General features: G+C 39.7%; 2 protein-coding genes across 3 annotated transcripts in view; one reads left to right on the top strand and one right to left on the bottom strand.

The window, feature by feature from the left end:
• LOC122653223 lies at nucleotides 1-6,201 on the top strand. Of its 2 annotated transcripts, XM_043847175.1 has the most exons (6): nucleotides 1-13; nucleotides 44-228; nucleotides 368-502; nucleotides 627-664; nucleotides 781-847; nucleotides 5,716-6,201. In XM_043847175.1, the coding sequence occupies exons 2-6, from the start codon at nucleotides 49-51 to the stop codon at nucleotides 6,130-6,132; spliced, it is 837 nt and encodes a 278-aa protein (XP_043703110.1). In that variant the 5' UTR covers nucleotides 1-13; nucleotides 44-48; the 3' UTR covers nucleotides 6,133-6,201. The 2 variants fall into 2 exon arrangements, with proteins under 2 accessions (XP_043703110.1, XP_043703109.1); XM_043847174.1 differs by lacking the exon at nucleotides 1-13 and having other exon boundaries at nucleotides 22-228.
• A 1,615-nt stretch (nucleotides 6,202-7,816) lies between these two features.
• LOC122652923 (actin-related protein 2/3 complex subunit 2A) overlaps nucleotides 7,817-17,268 on the bottom strand; it is a 30,531-nt gene continuing 21,079 nt past the window's right edge. Inside the window, exons 8-10 of the mRNA XM_043846809.1 lie at nucleotides 13,498-13,554; nucleotides 7,974-8,045; nucleotides 7,817-7,875 (exon numbers count right to left, since the gene is read on the bottom strand). Of these exons, the coding sequence (XP_043702744.1) occupies nucleotides 7,852-7,875; nucleotides 7,974-8,045; nucleotides 13,498-13,554 (153 nt within the window). The 3' untranslated portion in view covers nucleotides 7,817-7,851. The remainder of the gene's footprint in view (nucleotides 7,876-7,973; nucleotides 8,046-13,497; nucleotides 13,555-17,268) is intronic.

Below are 17,268 nucleotides of genomic sequence, written 5' to 3'. Positions count from 1 at the left end.
CAGAGCACGAGAAGTCTAGAGAGAAGGAAACTGTTTTAAATATTAATCATGGTCGCGTGCTCTTACAAAGTCCCTTGTCCTCTGCCTAGGAACTACTGCTTCTCCTTCAACTCAAGGAGGCACAAGCTTCTCCCAAGTACCCGCTTTGCGTCTCGAAAACCATTTAATCCATCCATCTTTTGCCTCAGAATTGGAGTTGAAAATATTGCAGAAATCGCCCAGAACAAGGTAACACACCCTGCACGCCCTCTAAATTTTTCTCAGCATGAGGTAAAGCTAATGATTTCAGTTTCTTTTGATGGTTTTATGTTGTGGGTGTGGCTTGAATTCAGTGATTTATTTGAATTATTGATTCCTTTGGTCCTAGGTCTTGGTTGCAGCAGCTATTTCTGGGGCAATTGGGCAACTTTCCAAACCTTTCTCTTCTTCTCTTCTTTACGGCAAAGCTGTTGATTTTAAAGCTGCTGTCAGCCCTGGTGGATTCCCTTCCACTCATTCTTCAGTATGGATGTTTAAGCATTGACTTTCCTTTTGGTTATTCTCTTTTTCATTTTACCATTCTTATGATTAGATTATTAAAAATTTCTGTCCTAAAGTTTAAGTTATCGATATATTTTTATATGCAGGGGGTTGTGGCAGCTGCAACTTCCCTTGCCCTTGAAAGGTGAACACGATTGTATTTATTCTACAAATTCTTTTCTGGATAATATAAGTACTTTACTTTTATGATTTATGAAATTATGGGTATGATCAATTGGTTTGTTGTCCCTATGAATACAGGGGTTTTTCAGATTCAATATTTGGGATGGCCGTAGTTTTCGCCGTCCTTGTCATGTATGATGCCCAGGTAGATATGTTAGTTCCGTTGTGAGGATTCTTGCTTTTAGTTTATTGAATTATGTTTCAAATCTTCTGACAATTTATAAAGAAGGAGGTGGGTGTTAGTGGGATAACGATGCAATTGCTTCTTGTGTGGTGTGGTTGCTTAGTACAAAAATAACAACTTTGCATTGCTTCCAATGGTTCTGAAAGAATTTGAGATTCGGCGCAGAGAAATGGTATCAGAATTTTTCCTTGTAATTCATATAATTGATAAGATGTAAATGTAGATCTACACTTAAGTTCTTCTGTAGTATAGTTCTGACTTTATCTTTTGGGAAAAGTCTCTCTGAGCAAGCAGCATAGCCTACGCCTACTCACATGATTTTTTTATTAATTCTTTTGAGGAGATAGAAATTTTTTGGGTGGGAGCGTAGGCTACCCCGCTTGCTTGCTCAGAGAACCCTCTCCCTTATCTTTGACAAAAATATTTGTGAGCTGATCAGAAATTACTAATTTAGGACTTTTTGCTTTAAGAACTAAGATATTTTTCTCTTTTGGGGGAGGCAAATGGTATTCAACTGGACACATAAGTGAACTAACTGAGAAGGATGTGAGATTATATCTGAGATAAATAAATACAACCATTTGTATTCCCAACGATGGCAAGTTCTGAAACAGGTCCCACCTCTGCTGTGAGTGGAATCCCCATTCAGTTCATATACCTGGTAGTACCTCCACTTAATAGACCGGTCTTTTGAGATGGAAATCTGACATGGTATCAGAGCAGGTCTCGATCTTGCTGCTGGTCTTGATCCCACCTGCGGTGCTTCCCCTTTCTTTGTCCACGTGTATGGTGGTTCCGACCCACCTACACGTGAGGGGGAATGTTAGATCCCACATTCGCTGTGAGTGGGATCCCCACTCCATTCATATACCTGGTAGTACCTCCACTTAACAGACCAGTCTTTTAAGATGAAAATCTAACACTGAAAGGAAATCCACTTTGTCCTGTGTGACTTTTATCACAGGATCACTATAATTAGCTGCATGATCGCTGATGTGGTTTTGAAAACCTACAGCTGTAGGCCAATCTGCAGTGCCATCTGTAAGCAGTAGCATTTCCATCAAGATATAGTTAATATCATAGCAGTAGCATTTCCATCAAGATATAGTTAATATCATCTTTATGATGTTCCCCTTTTTCCTGTTTTATTTTCTCTATGTTTTAGAGGGATTTGGGATTTATAATAAGAAATGGGAATCTCTATCAGATTAGGAATCGATTTTAATTAATTGTGGCAGTTCAGAAGCACTTCTATACCCTGGTTATCCTGCTTCATATATTGTGGTTATATGGAGATTGTAAGAATCTGAAATTCATACAAACTGGTAGTGAATTTCAGATAAATAAAATTCTACAAATTATACTTTGTGGATTTGAAAAATATATTCAGTAATGTTGGAAGTAATGATTAATTTCACTCTATTAAGTACTCCATGCAATAGAATATTGTATGAATCATACCATTTGCTTATATTCAAAAAAATCAACATAACCTTTGTCTCGTGGAGGCTTTCTGGATGAAAAGTCAAACTCATAATGCATGGTAACTATTAATCATGTTTGCAACTGAGGAAAAAGTAGTAATGACATGATCTAGAAATGTTGCATCTGGCCAATTCTATGGAGTTTTGAACTTCATACATGTCCAACACAGGAACTTCATCCGTGATGAGTCTATACAACACATTTAGATAGGATGAGAAACCTTGAGCTCTTTTTGCTTCTTCTCAAAGTAATTCCAATCATCTGTCCGTCCAGTGGGTGATGTGCACTTTAAGGCTGTGCCATTCAGCGAAACTTTCTCATACACAAATCATATAAACAGGGGCAGAGGACCAACTGTTTTCCCATATCGCTTGTGTCTTCACATGTCTTTGTTGCATGATTGATCCCTTTTAAAAAAAAAAAAAGATGTACCCAGTGCACGAGGCTCCCGCCACTGCAGGGTCTGTGGAGGGTCATAATGTACGTAGCCTTACCCCCGCTCCCACCACGACTAATCCCTTTTCTTTTTTATTATTATTTTGAAATCTTGTTCTGGATTTGGTGTTTCTGAACTTCCTCCCTGGGTCGGTTTAACCACTCCTCCAGGGTTTTACCTGTTCTACATGTAAGTAGATGATCTCTAAATCCCATGTGGCATATTTTTAAGGGTTAGGATGTAAAATAAAAAGGTGGACAACTATCTTTAAGGAGGAATTAGTAGAATACGTCTCCAATATATTGGTTAATCTTGTTCTCTTTTAACCAAGTTTACCTGATTATTTTAGATCCCTTCCTTTATTTCTCATTTTGATGATAATATCTACTTTATATGTCATTTCCACCCCTATCATAATGTGAGAATTTGCTTTTGTTGTATGGCATGAATACATGTTTAGTTACCTACTCTTGGCTTCTAGTCATTTCCATATATTTCTGCATGCCTTCTTTAGAGAGTTGTCTGATTTAAGTAAAATAACTTTGTAGGAAAAACAAGTATCCAATTCCCTTGAATCATGCCTACTGGTGGTTCCACCATGAGGGAGCTGTGAATCACCAGGTGTTCAATTCCATAGCATCTGGATATATAACAGCGAACTCTATATTGTCCAATCATGCATGGGCTGATAGGAAGCAAATGGATTGTAAGGGCTGGGGGAGGAAAGAGTGGGAGCCAGAAAGACGAGAAACCCAAGCCCCTCAAGTGGTGGATTTAGAATTCTCTTTTAATTATAGTGGTGTGCCAAGTGCTAGATAGACAACTTAAAAAGCTTCAATTTCAATGGAATCGTTAGCGCTGATAGGGCAAGAGTCATGATCAAGTGCATCTCCATACCAACTAAAGGAGTATCTGTTGAATTTGAGTTTCATTCTCGTAGCTCAAGTTGGTACCAATAAAGAAGCTCAAGAAGTATTAGAACTATCCTTTCAACAAATGACTTTTAGCTGGTTCCACCAATAATTTACCAAGTTGTGCTATCGTTCAAGATATACTGTTCTCAATTCTATATGGACTAACATAAAGCGAAGGGAAAGTAAGCATGACTAGCCCTCCTTCTCCAGGCCATCAGTTCAATCTTCAAGAAGCTGTGCAGATTGTTTCAAAAGCTCCCAAAGGATAACTAGGAAGATACAGCTTATTAGGGAAACCAATAGATTTATTGTAATAATGTGCAAAGGACAGGATCTATCGGTGTATCCCATCCCAATCTTAGTAGATTAGGAATAGGTCTGCACCAGAGCTTTCAAGAGCCAAGCATTGAACAGGCAGATGGTTGCAACATATGAAGCTCATGCTGAGAAGTGGCTACTTTTTCTTTGTTATTATAGTTTCACGCATAAGGATCTTATGAGCAGTGGGCCCATATGTAAAAACTCCAGTTTGAAGGGGACAGCAGCTTTTCCAAACCAAATTACGCAGGAGCTGTATTTTGCATTGTCAAGGAAGGGCTTGACTGGGAAACTTCAATCATCTTTTCTCTTCCAAGTTCTACCATTTGTTTGAATATACGCATCTTCTAGCTTATACATGTGATTCCCAGACAAGTCCTTAAGGAGATCTGCTACACAATGGAACAAAAGAAAAGAACTGTGGTGTGGAGTTCTCCATGAATCCAAGCTGAAATGTTCCCTGCTTCCCACTGCCATCAAGCACTAGATATCTCTGAAAAAGTCATCTGGATGCTGCAAAAGCCCCTTAAATGTTCTCATTGGCATCATGCAGAACATATGACGTCACAGAGAAATCGTGAACTCTTAGAAAGAGATCTAGAAGGATCACCTTTTCTTTTTTTTCTTTTTCATTTTTCTTGTCATTTTACTTGTTTTGTTTTTCCAGAGATATAAGCCTCCTTTTCTTATCATCTCAAGTGAGCCCTGAGATTATTCTTTTCTGAGTTTCATTTTGATGTTCCCTTTTTCCAGTCTTCCACAAGCATGGTATGTGGTGCTTGCGCTTATAAATGGTGTATGATAACTGTTTTATGAAACTTACTTCATCATGTATGGCCCATTAGTTATATCTTTCTCTTACTCATGATTTGTATGTTTGTCAGTAGGTGTTCTTGAAATTATTCCATTGTCATTGATCATGCTTAAATGATTGAATTTTATTTTTTTCCTATTTGGTGATAAATTTCTTCCCCTTTTCTTTTTCCATGTGGTCATATGCAATCTTATTTGCATTTGGTTGATTTATTGACAACATATTACCAGGATCCCTTATTTTGTTTTTATTTGGTTATCCTGGAATTTCTGTATTGTGATTCTGATGTAATATTTAATAATAGAGACCAAGTTAAAGATAACAGTTGGGAGTCGACAAGGCGTTGCCTAGGCACGTCCAGGTTCTTTCTTGGGTCCAAGGTGACAGCACACCTTGTTGACACTTAACATGGTTACATTGTTTTATGTTTGTGGTTTTTTATTTTTATGAACATGCTTATATTTTATCATATGCTTTGTTTATTATATGTTGCTTTTCGCATATTAGGTCATTACTATGATAATTATATCATATTGCATTGATATGGTTTCTATGTTACATTATAAGCATAATTATATAAAATTATTATTGCTATATTAAATATAGTCATATACTGCATGCCTAGGGCCCCTCCAATGCCTTGGGTCGCGTATTCGCCGTGACAACTATGCTGCGGAAGACAGAGATTTGGAAGCTAAACTTGGAATACTTCTCAGCTATGTATTGTGTCCACATGTTAAAGTGTGTGGATCCCAGTGATATATGATTTGGAAGCATTTCTTGTTTCTGTGATTGTATAATGCTGTTGGGTACACTCTTAATTATCTTCCCAATTGAGGTTCTTTGCCTTTTTGTCTTGCAGGGTATAAGAAGGGAAGTAGGCAACCATGCAAAGGTTTTAAACAGGAGACTGCTAGAGGCCCCACAAACCCCAATTCCCCGCAAAGAAAAGGACAATGGTGACCTGATTAATTCTAAACCTGGAAAATCTTCCATAAAATCGGAGAGCCTTGCTCCCCTCATGTCATCATCTGAGAATGGAAGTCCTTCCATATCAAACCCAGAAGAGACTTCTGCTCCATTCAGATCAAAGAACACAACTGCCAGATCAAGTACAATGCTTTCAATGAGCTTAACAGCTGCGAGCGAGGAGTCATCAGCCAAAGCTTCTAATAGTTACATTCCATTGAAAGAGTCAATCGGGCACACAGAGGTAGAAGTTGTAGCTGGTGCTTTGTTGGGTTTTCTTGTTAGCTTAGCTGTCCATTCTTTATTGTAATGTATACTATAACCAATCTCCAAACCATATATATTTGTTTTATATGATTCATCGCATGGTCATGATCATAGGAATATGGGATTCAAAGATTTCCTTGCAATAGATGGTTCTACTCTCTGAATAAAGTTGGGGAATCCCCCATCATTCTTCAAATCTCACTCTAGTCTAGCAGATTGGACAGCTGAAATTTCATGAATCTTTCTTTTGATATGGGTTTTATAGTCACAAGAGTCTTGATGGAGGAGTATTAAATATTCCATAAGCATCTTGGGAAATAAAAAGCATATGTTCGATCATAATTATCTCCATTCCAAGTCGTTCGTGCTCCTATGAGCCCATCCAATGACAAATGAATACAGGAATTCCCTTCACCGTGAATGGAGGAAAACTGTGTCCTAGATTTTTTTTTAATTTTTTTTTTTAAATTATAGGGACACCGCCCCTACCACCTAGCGTCTCGCACCAATGAGGGTACATGATGAGGTATTATACAAGAGGGACAAGATGGTCATCTCAAAGGTGAGGAAAAGAGATAAACACAGTGGGTGCTGGTTAACGGTACACCAATGGTGTGCCCATCCTTTTTCCTAAATTATAATACATAAATAAATAAGTAAAAGGGGAAATTCTCAAGTATAATATATTTTTCCCCTTTTTGATGAGGTGGGCGTGGGTTACGCAATTGATAAATGGGAAAAGGTTTTGTGAGCCACTAAGGAAGGGTACGCTACCACTAGCTATCTCTTTCTCAGTGGGGAAATGTTTTTTAGAGCCGCAAGGGTACTACACAGAGTGCTCACAGAGACTCTGAAGGAGATATAGGAGCGAACTGGGTGTGTTACGTCTATCTTGCTCACTTGCTCGATGAGTTGGTGCTGCTATTTACATTGGAAAGGTGTATATGGCTTCATTTCGTAAGTTCTACTGTTGATCTATAAATTTTGGGGAGCTTCTAAAGTGCATTTTCCATCAATACATGGAAAGGGATAATATACACTACCTGTTTATATTGACATCTTACACGTCAAGCCAATAACAACAACAACAACAACCATAACCTTATCCCAACTAAATGGGGTCGGCTACATGGATCCGAAAGGGCCCCCAAAAAAAAAAAAAAAAAAAACCCACATATTTAATGAGAAGAGAACATTTTCCCATAAATAAACCCTCAAGTTAACTATTTGGCCCCGTTTAATGGAGTGGGGACATGGGATATGATGGGCAAAATTATGCCATTAAGGAATCCAGAGTCCAGACCATGGAATACCTATAGTGCAATATTCGTGAAAGTTCCTACGAAAGGGGATATGAAGATTGCATTAGATAATTGAAAACTTTGAACAAAATTTTCCAAATTCTCCTCTAAAATTGACTGGAATCTGATCCTTTTTTCATCATACATCACCAATTGAGCACTGTCAAGTCACTGAATAAGTTAGGGTTCAGAAAAGGCAATCAACCCGGTTACAGTAACTCTGAATTTGCAAAATCGTCCCGCAAATGCAAACAATGTTCTACAGTTTCAGCTGCAACTGGACTAAATTGCAATACATAAATTCACTGTACCAGACAAAAGAGGGTCAGCCCATTAACTTAGTGTGTACACCGGCCTTCAGTGTAACCTGTAAGGGAAAACTCAGAATTCTTTTGGGTTCCATAAGTTATTTCTGGATGTCTTTTGCTGCTTGACCACTGGCACGTCTTCATGAATTTGAATTAGCTCGTGCTTCCTTTGAGGCTCTACAGTCAAATAGGTATAATGATGATAAATAACACATACAAACAAATGACCTACGAAATAATTAGCCAAAGCATTTAACAGTTTTCTAATTACAAACCAGTCTCTTGAAGGATCTGCTATGTGCAGCTTTCCTCGACTTCTCAACATCTGGCTTTGCACGATCCAGAGCCTGCGGCATAAACCATGGAAGTACTTGAACACCCACACACGCACACATGAGCCAATAGCGCCATACTCAAGGCCATAGTTGAGAAATTCAAACTCAGAATGATTCAGTAAAGTTTGGGTGTAATTCATTTTGGAAATTTTAAAATTTGTTAAAAACAGCTTACTATGTCAAAGTTGGATATGGATTTTTCTTTTTTGGGGATGAATAAAAAATATATTAAGGAAAGAGAATCTTTCCCTCCCTCCCCCCCCCCCCTAAAAACAAAGGGGGAAAGAAGAAAGAAGAAAACAAGGAACAAGCTCCAATAACAAAACAATGGACTAACCTACAGCTTAGTCAAGCTGAAGGGAGACCATCCAAAGAGTAACAAGGACACGATCAAACCCAAACAACCAATCACCTGTATGTAAAGTTGACCTTCCCATTAGGATTATAGGGAGGAATGGGAGGAATCACCCAGTATCTATTTTGATTCTTAGAAGCTACGGAAAGACTATCCCGATCCAAAAAGGCACCATCAGATCCAGATTCTCCCCTACCATTGGCGTCAAAAGCCGTATTATCCGTATTAGGCGGAGAGGTCACCACTTCCCCATTCGGATTATCAATTGGAACATCCTTCACCAATTCGGATTGAGAATCTAGATGAGACAACGAAACTTGCAACGAATCTCCCAACACGACCATCTCAGCATCCATCGGATCGATTTCATCCAACACAACTTGATGGCCATTAAGATCAATATAGATGGTGCCTCCCTCTTCAATAAATCCATCTTTATCCACCGATTCATTTCCCATAGAACACATATTAGAGATACCTTCATCCATAGGGACCACAAGGGAAGCAGAGGTAGTGTTTCCAATAACCACGCCTCTAGAAGCCACTAAATTGCCACCTGGATCATGATTTTTCCTTTTCTTACCCTTTTTTTTTCCCTTTCCCTTAGAAGAAGTGTGACCATTGGCACCCACAATGCCTCCTATTAGTGGGCCTTCCTCCACAATGGGATCCACCCTTAAGTCAATGAACAGCTCAATCCTCTTAGGATCGTTCACTTGAGACACATTTTTAGGCCCAAGCCCACTAGTGGGAATGGGGACCAGCATGGTAGAATTAATATGACTGTTGGGAGCTTCCATTTCATTCAGCTTAGATTCAAAATTGAGGGCATCAAACTGGTTCCTATTGGAAGCAAGGTTGCGTGCAACAGAAGGAGCATGTTCAGACCTGCGAGCAATAGAAGGCAGAGGCTTGGACTGGTGGCAGTGCAGACCCATGACAGGTGAGTTGATGAGACCATCAATGGACTTCTGAGATTGGTTAACAGGATTTTTGTTAACTTCATCACTGGAAATACCAGCCTGAGAACCGACTTCCATTCCCGGAGAAGCTGTTGAATCATCTCCCACAAGTTTCGATCTGCTCCAGTTTCGAGAACGACGAGGAGCCGCGTCCTCTGGTAAGGAACCTTCAGCTAAGCCCTTACCCTTAGAGCGCCCTCTCCTTCTCCCACGATTCACTGGATGCCATGACTGGTTTGGCAAGATTCTTCCTATCCCAACCTCACCCCAGCTGGCCGGACTAAGATCTGGAGGAGAACGAGGGCAATGAGTCAAATCATGTCCAAACACAATACATTGAGAACACTTGGATGGTCGCCAATCATAATACACTGATTGGTTATAGTGCTTGCCATTACCAGCATCAATGGTAATGAATTCAGTAACCTCGGAGGAAGCCAAAATCTCCACACATAGCCTGGCAAAGGAAAGGCGAGATTGCATCTTTGTCCATTTATCAGTGAAAAGAGGAGTACCTACCGCACTACCAACAATGCTGAGGGCTTCGACAGTCCAAAGATGAAGGGTAGTCCAGGTAAGTTGATCCATATTGGAACAGAAGAAGAAGAAATGAGCGTGAGATTCAGTAGAGGGGACCAAGGGCGGAGGAGCAATGGTTTCCTCTGAATAAACCAGGGGCCACCCTCTAGTGCCTTCACCCTGTCAGATTCAAGTGAAAAACGGAATACATGGTAGCCACTATCCAAGAGGAAGAACTCCACATCTCCCTCAGGTTTCCAAAGACTGGTAAGAAGTTCTTAACCAAGCCAAAAGGAGGCTTTTTGCCAAGAAAATGGCCAACCAAAGAGATTTGCCGACCTCCACCACCTGCTTAGGACATACAGCAATGGGTTTTCCATCCCTAAGATCGGGAGAGACAGTGTGAAGCTGATGACCATCAAAATCAGAGGCAACATTATAGAAAGAGATGCCCAACCACCTTTGCCAAGAATACCAGCACCACTCCCATTTCTACCCAACGTCTCTTCCTCCGAAACTGGGCCAAGTGTGCCTGACTCAAACTCTGGCTCCTCATGAAGCTGTGCAGTAGGTTTCGCACCAACAACACCTCTGGCAGATCTGGAGACAGCATTCTCACTTCCACCCTCAACGGTCTCGTCCATGGCCGATTCGTTACTACATTGCTGTTTTTTTTTCTTTTCTAGATGTTGAGTATTTTGAATGCGTGGAAGGGAGAAAACGAAGGAGAGAAGAGAGGGATTGGGTTTCAAATTTTGATGATCGATTGTGTTTCTGTTTATCTAAAACTTGCTAGTCAGAAGATGAGGAAATAAACAATACATCAAAAAAGTCATTGAGGATGAGGCCATGTTGCAATGCTTCAAAGGAGAGAAGAGAGGGATTGGGTTTCAAATTTTTGGATTTGGATTAATTTGGATTTAAATGTTTACTTCAAAGCTCGGGGATAGAAATTTGGCCCTTCGTTTTGAATAACTATACACCTATTTTCACAGATCAATCACCAGTTTTTCAATGCAAACATTGAACACCAAAATAAAATAAAGGAAAAAAACCATTCTTCCACATATTAGTTGCTGGAGATTAATTTCCGTTAAATGCAATTATACTGTGGGTTTTTCTCTTGAGATGAGAAAGGGGAGGGGAGAGAGTGTGTGTAATACCCCATTCTAACTCTACAGAACGTAACCCTAATCTCTATTAGTTGGTGTTTGTGTACCAATTATCTGCAGAAACTAGGAAAAATACGTGGATTGTTACGACTGTCTAAGATTACAAGGTGAGTTTTTTGCTGGAAATTTGACTTTTAGTTATATTTGTATATTAAAAATAAAAATTTTAAAAAATTGGAAACCGAAATTGCAACCCACCTCAAAACCTCAAATTTGTTCTTTGGTTGGGGGAACAACCTCCTAAAACTTTCAGAGTTCAAGTTTGGGAGTATTTTTCCAAATCCAAGGGTGGTGGGTATTCCCTTATTCAAATTTTAAATATCTTAGGTACATGAAATCATTTACTAGTGAGCATAACTTTTCAAAATGGGCCACATTGATCAAGGTGGCCCAAAGATCTGCCACGTGGCAGATTGGATGGAACCAAAATTTTGTCGACAGGTAGACTCCGTTCACATTTAAAATTTTAGCCAAAAAAAGAGTTTTCCAAGTAGCAAAATAGAGCTTTGAAAATTCAGAACTATGAGAGTGCACAGCCACTACTGTATATGCATCATCAATATACATCAGGATGCATGCCAATATATGGGAGGATATTTGATTGAATTAGGTTTTGAAATTTGACGTAGCTAATCCAGACCACAAGGCAGAATGACAGTGGGCCAATTTGATTAGCTTATCAAAACACGCCTTGAGAATACATTTTTTCCCTATACTTGAACACTTAATTTTCAGGTGAACAGATCATTTTTTTTTTTAATTTATTTCGGTTAAGGTTCTTTTAAGAGCTGAATTTATGGAAATGAGTTCAATTGTCCCTTAATCAGGAGAAGATTATATTTCAGTTAAGTGGAACCCACGCTGGGGATAGACTCTGTTGACCTGTCCCTTAATCATGAATTTTTTATTCTTCATTGAGTTCAGTTCCTCAATTGTTTCCACATGGTTTTTGGTTGAAGCTGCTTTAACCTCAATAGTAAGTAATTCTGGTAAGAATCAATCTCTTCCTCATTCAAATATCTCAGTTCATAGAAGAGTTGTGAGATACCAGTGGTAGGGGCAGATTAGGACCTTGCATAGCAGTTCATGGGTATTGAAAACCGTGGGTAAACCTTATCTGATTGAACGAAAGTTTGGGAGATTAGGCTTTCTATCAAATCTTAAAGTTTCATGATCTTTGGATTGCTTGATGGCTTAGTTCTGGCAAAATGATTAGGTAGTTTTCAGTAGCTGTAATTGCAACTGTTTGATATGACAATAGTGTATACCAACCAAGGCTTGCTGGTTTGAGCTTAAATCTGGTTGGTCAAAGCCTCCACAAGACTACTATCATGACCTAAAACTACATACCAGACAGACTTCAGTTGATCTACTTTTGACATGGCCAATTTTTTCTGTCATTACTCTGACAAGATTCTGAGGTCCAAACAGTTTTAATGATCTGAAGTACCAAATATCATAAATTTTCAGCATACAATGATTGGTTTTGTTTGTCTTTTAAATCTTCACATATTGAGGATCACTTTGACTGAAGGCCACTCAGTTCAGTTCTGGACTTTCCAGTTTGTTGACTCTTGGAAATAATTCTTTCACAATAACAGTTACAATGATCCTACAACCCACTAGGAATAGGATTTGTTGACCAGACCCCACATTAGTGCATATAGTCGTTAACTAATTAATATAATATATAATGCTATATATCTTTTTTACATATACTATTATACCCAAATCTTAGTTTATGTAAACTATGTATGAGAACTAGATTCATCAGGAATAAAAATGCTTCGATTTGAACAAGGTTTCAACTAAAAAGTCCTCCCACTCACTGAACATGTGAATTAACCAGCTGAGCTATGAGCTGTTATGACACAATACTCCATATAATTGCATCTAATAATTCAAGAAAGCCTGACAGGCAAGGTGACTGTCCAGCCTGCACTAAGGAATCGTTATCCCCTCCAATTCGCTACCCCCCTCCAATTCCTCCAATTCCTCACATGGGGGTGGAAATGACCACCCTACCCCCTGCCCGAAAACACAGCCCAAGGTGGGGTCCACTCCCCCCTATTACTCTATTAGAGGAATTGGAGGAATTGGAGGTGCCCGTGAATTGGAGGTGATAATTATTCCTGCACTAAGGGAGGGCATAAGCAGAATATCATGCCAGAACTCCTTGCTATAGGCTTAACTCTCTGTCATAACTGGCACTACAAATTGCCAACCTAGTTTTTTTTTTTTGGTAAGAAATTGCCAATCTAGTTGTAACCATACGTAGTGGATCATGGAGAACATCATAGTGCTAATGGTCAACATCCAGCAATTGTTTCATGTTAAAATTCACACAAACTAGTTTAGCATGTCACATCTCATTCAACGTAGAACCAAAGCTGAGACAGGACAAGAAAGGATGACCCACCAAAACAAAACAAAATTCACTGAGAAAGAGGAGTTACCAGTATCAAAGACTCCACACGACGTCTCATCCGGGTGTGCATGAAACCTTCTGAACACTGCAAGAAAATGAGAACTAAAAAACAAATACAGTATATGCACAACTGCAGGTATTGTCGGAATATGTATGAAGAATTCAACTCATTATTTAGCTAGGACAGTTGAACAATCCATAAGTGCAGGAAATAATTTTTCAGCCAGCAGCATGCCTGGGGACAAACAGAAGTACTGCCAGCAGGTAGAAAACATTCAGAAGCTGCTTGTGACTCAACCTGAAAAAGCTTCAGGAAGCAACAGTGACCTGAATATAGAGGAGGTCAATATAACTGCTAAAGACCAAATCGTGCCAGTTTAAATCCTTTTTCTTTTTCCAATTTGAGAAGTCGCTTTTTTTTTAGGGGAAGGCATTCGTACACGGGAAATTTTCCCATCAACTCCATCAAATGAGGGATGCGAGGGCTTTTTAAGTCATTTCATATTGGCATTTATACCAATCTGACTGCATTTAATGCAGGTCGTGCACGTGCACGAAAACTTCAGCCTTTTTTTTTTTTTTTTTGCAAAAAGGTTGTGTACAACTCATGCCATTTTAAATGTATTCAGCAAAAGGTGTTCTGGACTGCTCACTAGCCACCAAATTTGATTTGTTGCAGCAGAGATTTAACAACCTTGAGTCCTACAGGTCACAGACACAGGGATACAATCCTAGAAGAGGATTGCTGGGGAGACTTAGAGAGTGAGACCCAAAAGCAATGTGAGATAACAAGGGTGGGAGAAATCACATGACCTGATCAATTGATATCCAAATCATATGAAATCTGAAATGCAAGAATAAGCAGAACAATAAACCATGTGGCTAACAGGCTAACAGAGGAGACTTCTCTAAACTCTTAAAGCTGCCAGTCAGGCAAGGTTGAGCTTTCAAGATTAATTAAAAAGAAAAACCTACCGCATAACGAATAAGAAAACAGTGTAAAATAGTAATTGGAGTTAGAAGCTCAATAAGGAATCAAAGAGAATGAACATATTGACCAGAAAATCGAAGGACTTGACAAGAAATCTTCAGAGCAACCCAAATGTAAGTCAAGAGATGAATTTATAATCTCAGTTGAACTGGGTTTCACCATAAACAGAAATTATGAACTTCAAGAATTCAGGAAAATTAAGAATCTATTTATTAACTGATATTTTAGAAACAAAGTAAAACAGCAACAGGTTGGCCCTACTAGAACTGCAAATGTTGCTTAAAGTGAAATGGAGTGGGCCATATCTAAAGGATTTAATCAAATTACTGTGGAAAAAGACTCAACTAATGTTATAAAATGGATGATATGTGCCGATACATATCCTTGGCATTACTCTCACCAGATCAGATTAATTATAACTCTTGTGGCCCACGGAATTGCTCATTCACTTAGATGCTGAGAGAAGTGAATCAGGAGCAGATGACTTGGCCAAGCAAAGGGTGGTTAGACCTTTTATATTCATAGGAAAAGCCTTCCCTTGTATACTGGTTGTAGGTGGCCCTACTAGAGCTGCAATTTTGTTGCTTAAGTAAAATGGATATGGCCATATATAAAGGATCAAATTACTGTGGAAAGAGACTCAGCTAATGTTATTAAATGGATTTAGACCTATCACCCGCCTCAGCAGGATGATAGACTACCCCACCCCAACCACTCTGATGGATGCCTTACCCGATTAGGATTGAGGGACCGGCATTCTTCTCCAACCTAATTCATTCTATAGGGCGAGTGACTTCACACCTCTCCCGCTGCTTCATTCTCTCCCGAAAATTCTTAATTCCATCGATAGAGAGGAAATAGCGCACCATTTCAAAGTCAAGTGCTTGGGCCGATCCCATTGATAAAACAAAATAAAGGAGGGGCTTTCTTTATATGATGGACTCCACCGGCTTCCATCCGTAGATCTGCCGGCAAAGAGATCTCGATCCCAGGAGTACTCCTATCTTTCCCTAACAGAATAGGTTTCATTTTCACCCTTGTACTGGGAAAGAGCAAGCTGGCTAGCCTCTGAACGTGACCCAACATCATTTACCCTTGCTTTACCCGTTCAGTGTTCCCGCTCTTTCAAAATGCAGAGCTACCAGACATGCAGTCACAGTCGGCAAGGAACAAACCATTTGGACAGTGGCCATACGGCTCGAGAGCGGGCATTGACGCTTGTAAGTCAGCTGGCGTGCCTTTCCCCACGGGGACAGGAGGCCCATACTGCTTGGGTCGCTCGCCCCTGTGGATCCCAAAAGGAGTAACAGGATTCAACTTGCCGGAAGGGTATGCGGACAGGTGAGCATGCCATATTCGAAGCGAGATGACTCCAAACTCATGGGGGAAAAAGGACAAGAAGGATCGGCTAAAAGACTTTTTCTTCTTCTTTATGATGAGGCTTTCAAGGTGAAAGTCAGTCTTTCAAAGCAAGCTATTTGTAGCTGCCCTATTTAAAGGGCTAGAAGAGTTTTTTTTTTATTTTACCCTCCCTGCGGAGTACTGATGTGAACTCCCTCTTAGTGAACTACAAGGAAAGAAAAAGGGCAATGTGTCTTGTATGAGAGTGTCCTCTTTCTGAATTGGGGGCAAAGCACACGGAGCACAGAAGGTCATTACAAGCCTTCTTTCCATAGAATTCTTATTATTACTCTATCTGAAGAGAGGTAGCAGCATCTCGGCCAATTCCAGGATTCACAGCATTCTAACGGGTTACTACCTTAGTTGGAACGAGTCACAATTCTGCTTCCATTTGAATGAGCATTCCTACCAATTCCATTTGGAGGGGTAGCAGTAGATCTTATTGATTAACTCGGTTTGGTCCAGTAGCTGTTCCGGGTCCAGTACCAAAATCAGTAGCACTACCATGAGTTGACTAAGCAGATGTTGCACCAGTAAATCTGATTTGAGTTGATACAGATCCTTGACATTACTCTCACCAGATCGGATTAATGATAACTCTTGCAGCCCACGAAATTGCTCATTCACTTGGATGCTGAGAGATGTAAGTCAGGGGCAGATGACTTGGCCAAGCAAAGGGTGGTTAGACCTTTTATATTCATGGGGAAAGCTTTCCATTGTATACAAATTTAGAACTTTGATGTAGGTGTGTGTGTGTTTTGCAATTAGACTTTACCAGGATACCACATTAATGTACTAAGTACATTGCAATTGTGATACAGATAAAACATAGAATGGGGCTTATTTTATAGAAAACAAGCCTTGGGTTGGGTTATATATGGGTTAGGCCTTTGGTTCAATGGGTTTTCTTTGTAATAGGACACTTTAATGGGCCTAAATTAGGTGTAGGAGGTAGAAATACGGGATTTACTTTATTAGGTCAGAGTTTAAGTTGTTTTATTTAAGTTAGAGACCTTTACCTAGGGTAGAGGGTTTCCTTTTAAGTGTCCTTTTTGTTTTAAGTTTCCTATTGGCTATGTAAGTTGGGTTAGACATGGATAAGGCTCCTTTTCTTACCAAATCTGGGTTCCAAGAAGGTCACTTGCCTGTCAAATATTTGGGGCTTCCTTTGATTCCTGCCAAGCTTTCAGCTCATCATTGCACCCCAATGCTCGATCTCATCCGCAAAAGGCTTCAGTTATGGAAAGGCAAACTTCTCTCCTATGCAGGACGGTTAGTTCTTATCAGATCAGTCCTGGAATCCACTTCCATCTACTGGTCTGGAATCTATGGGTTGCCTCAAGCTACTATAAAGTCTTTGGAATCTTTGCTGGCTTCTTTCCTTTGGAAGGGTAATGAGACTTCCAA

Source organism: Telopea speciosissima, chromosome 2 (assembly GCF_018873765.1).
Source record: "Telopea speciosissima isolate NSW1024214 ecotype Mountain lineage chromosome 2, Tspe_v1, whole genome shotgun sequence".
Lineage (NCBI taxonomy): Eukaryota > Viridiplantae > Streptophyta > Magnoliopsida > Proteales > Proteaceae > Telopea > Telopea speciosissima.
Note: the sequence above shows the minus strand (reverse complement) of the source record. Positions and strands in the feature narration are given on the sequence as shown.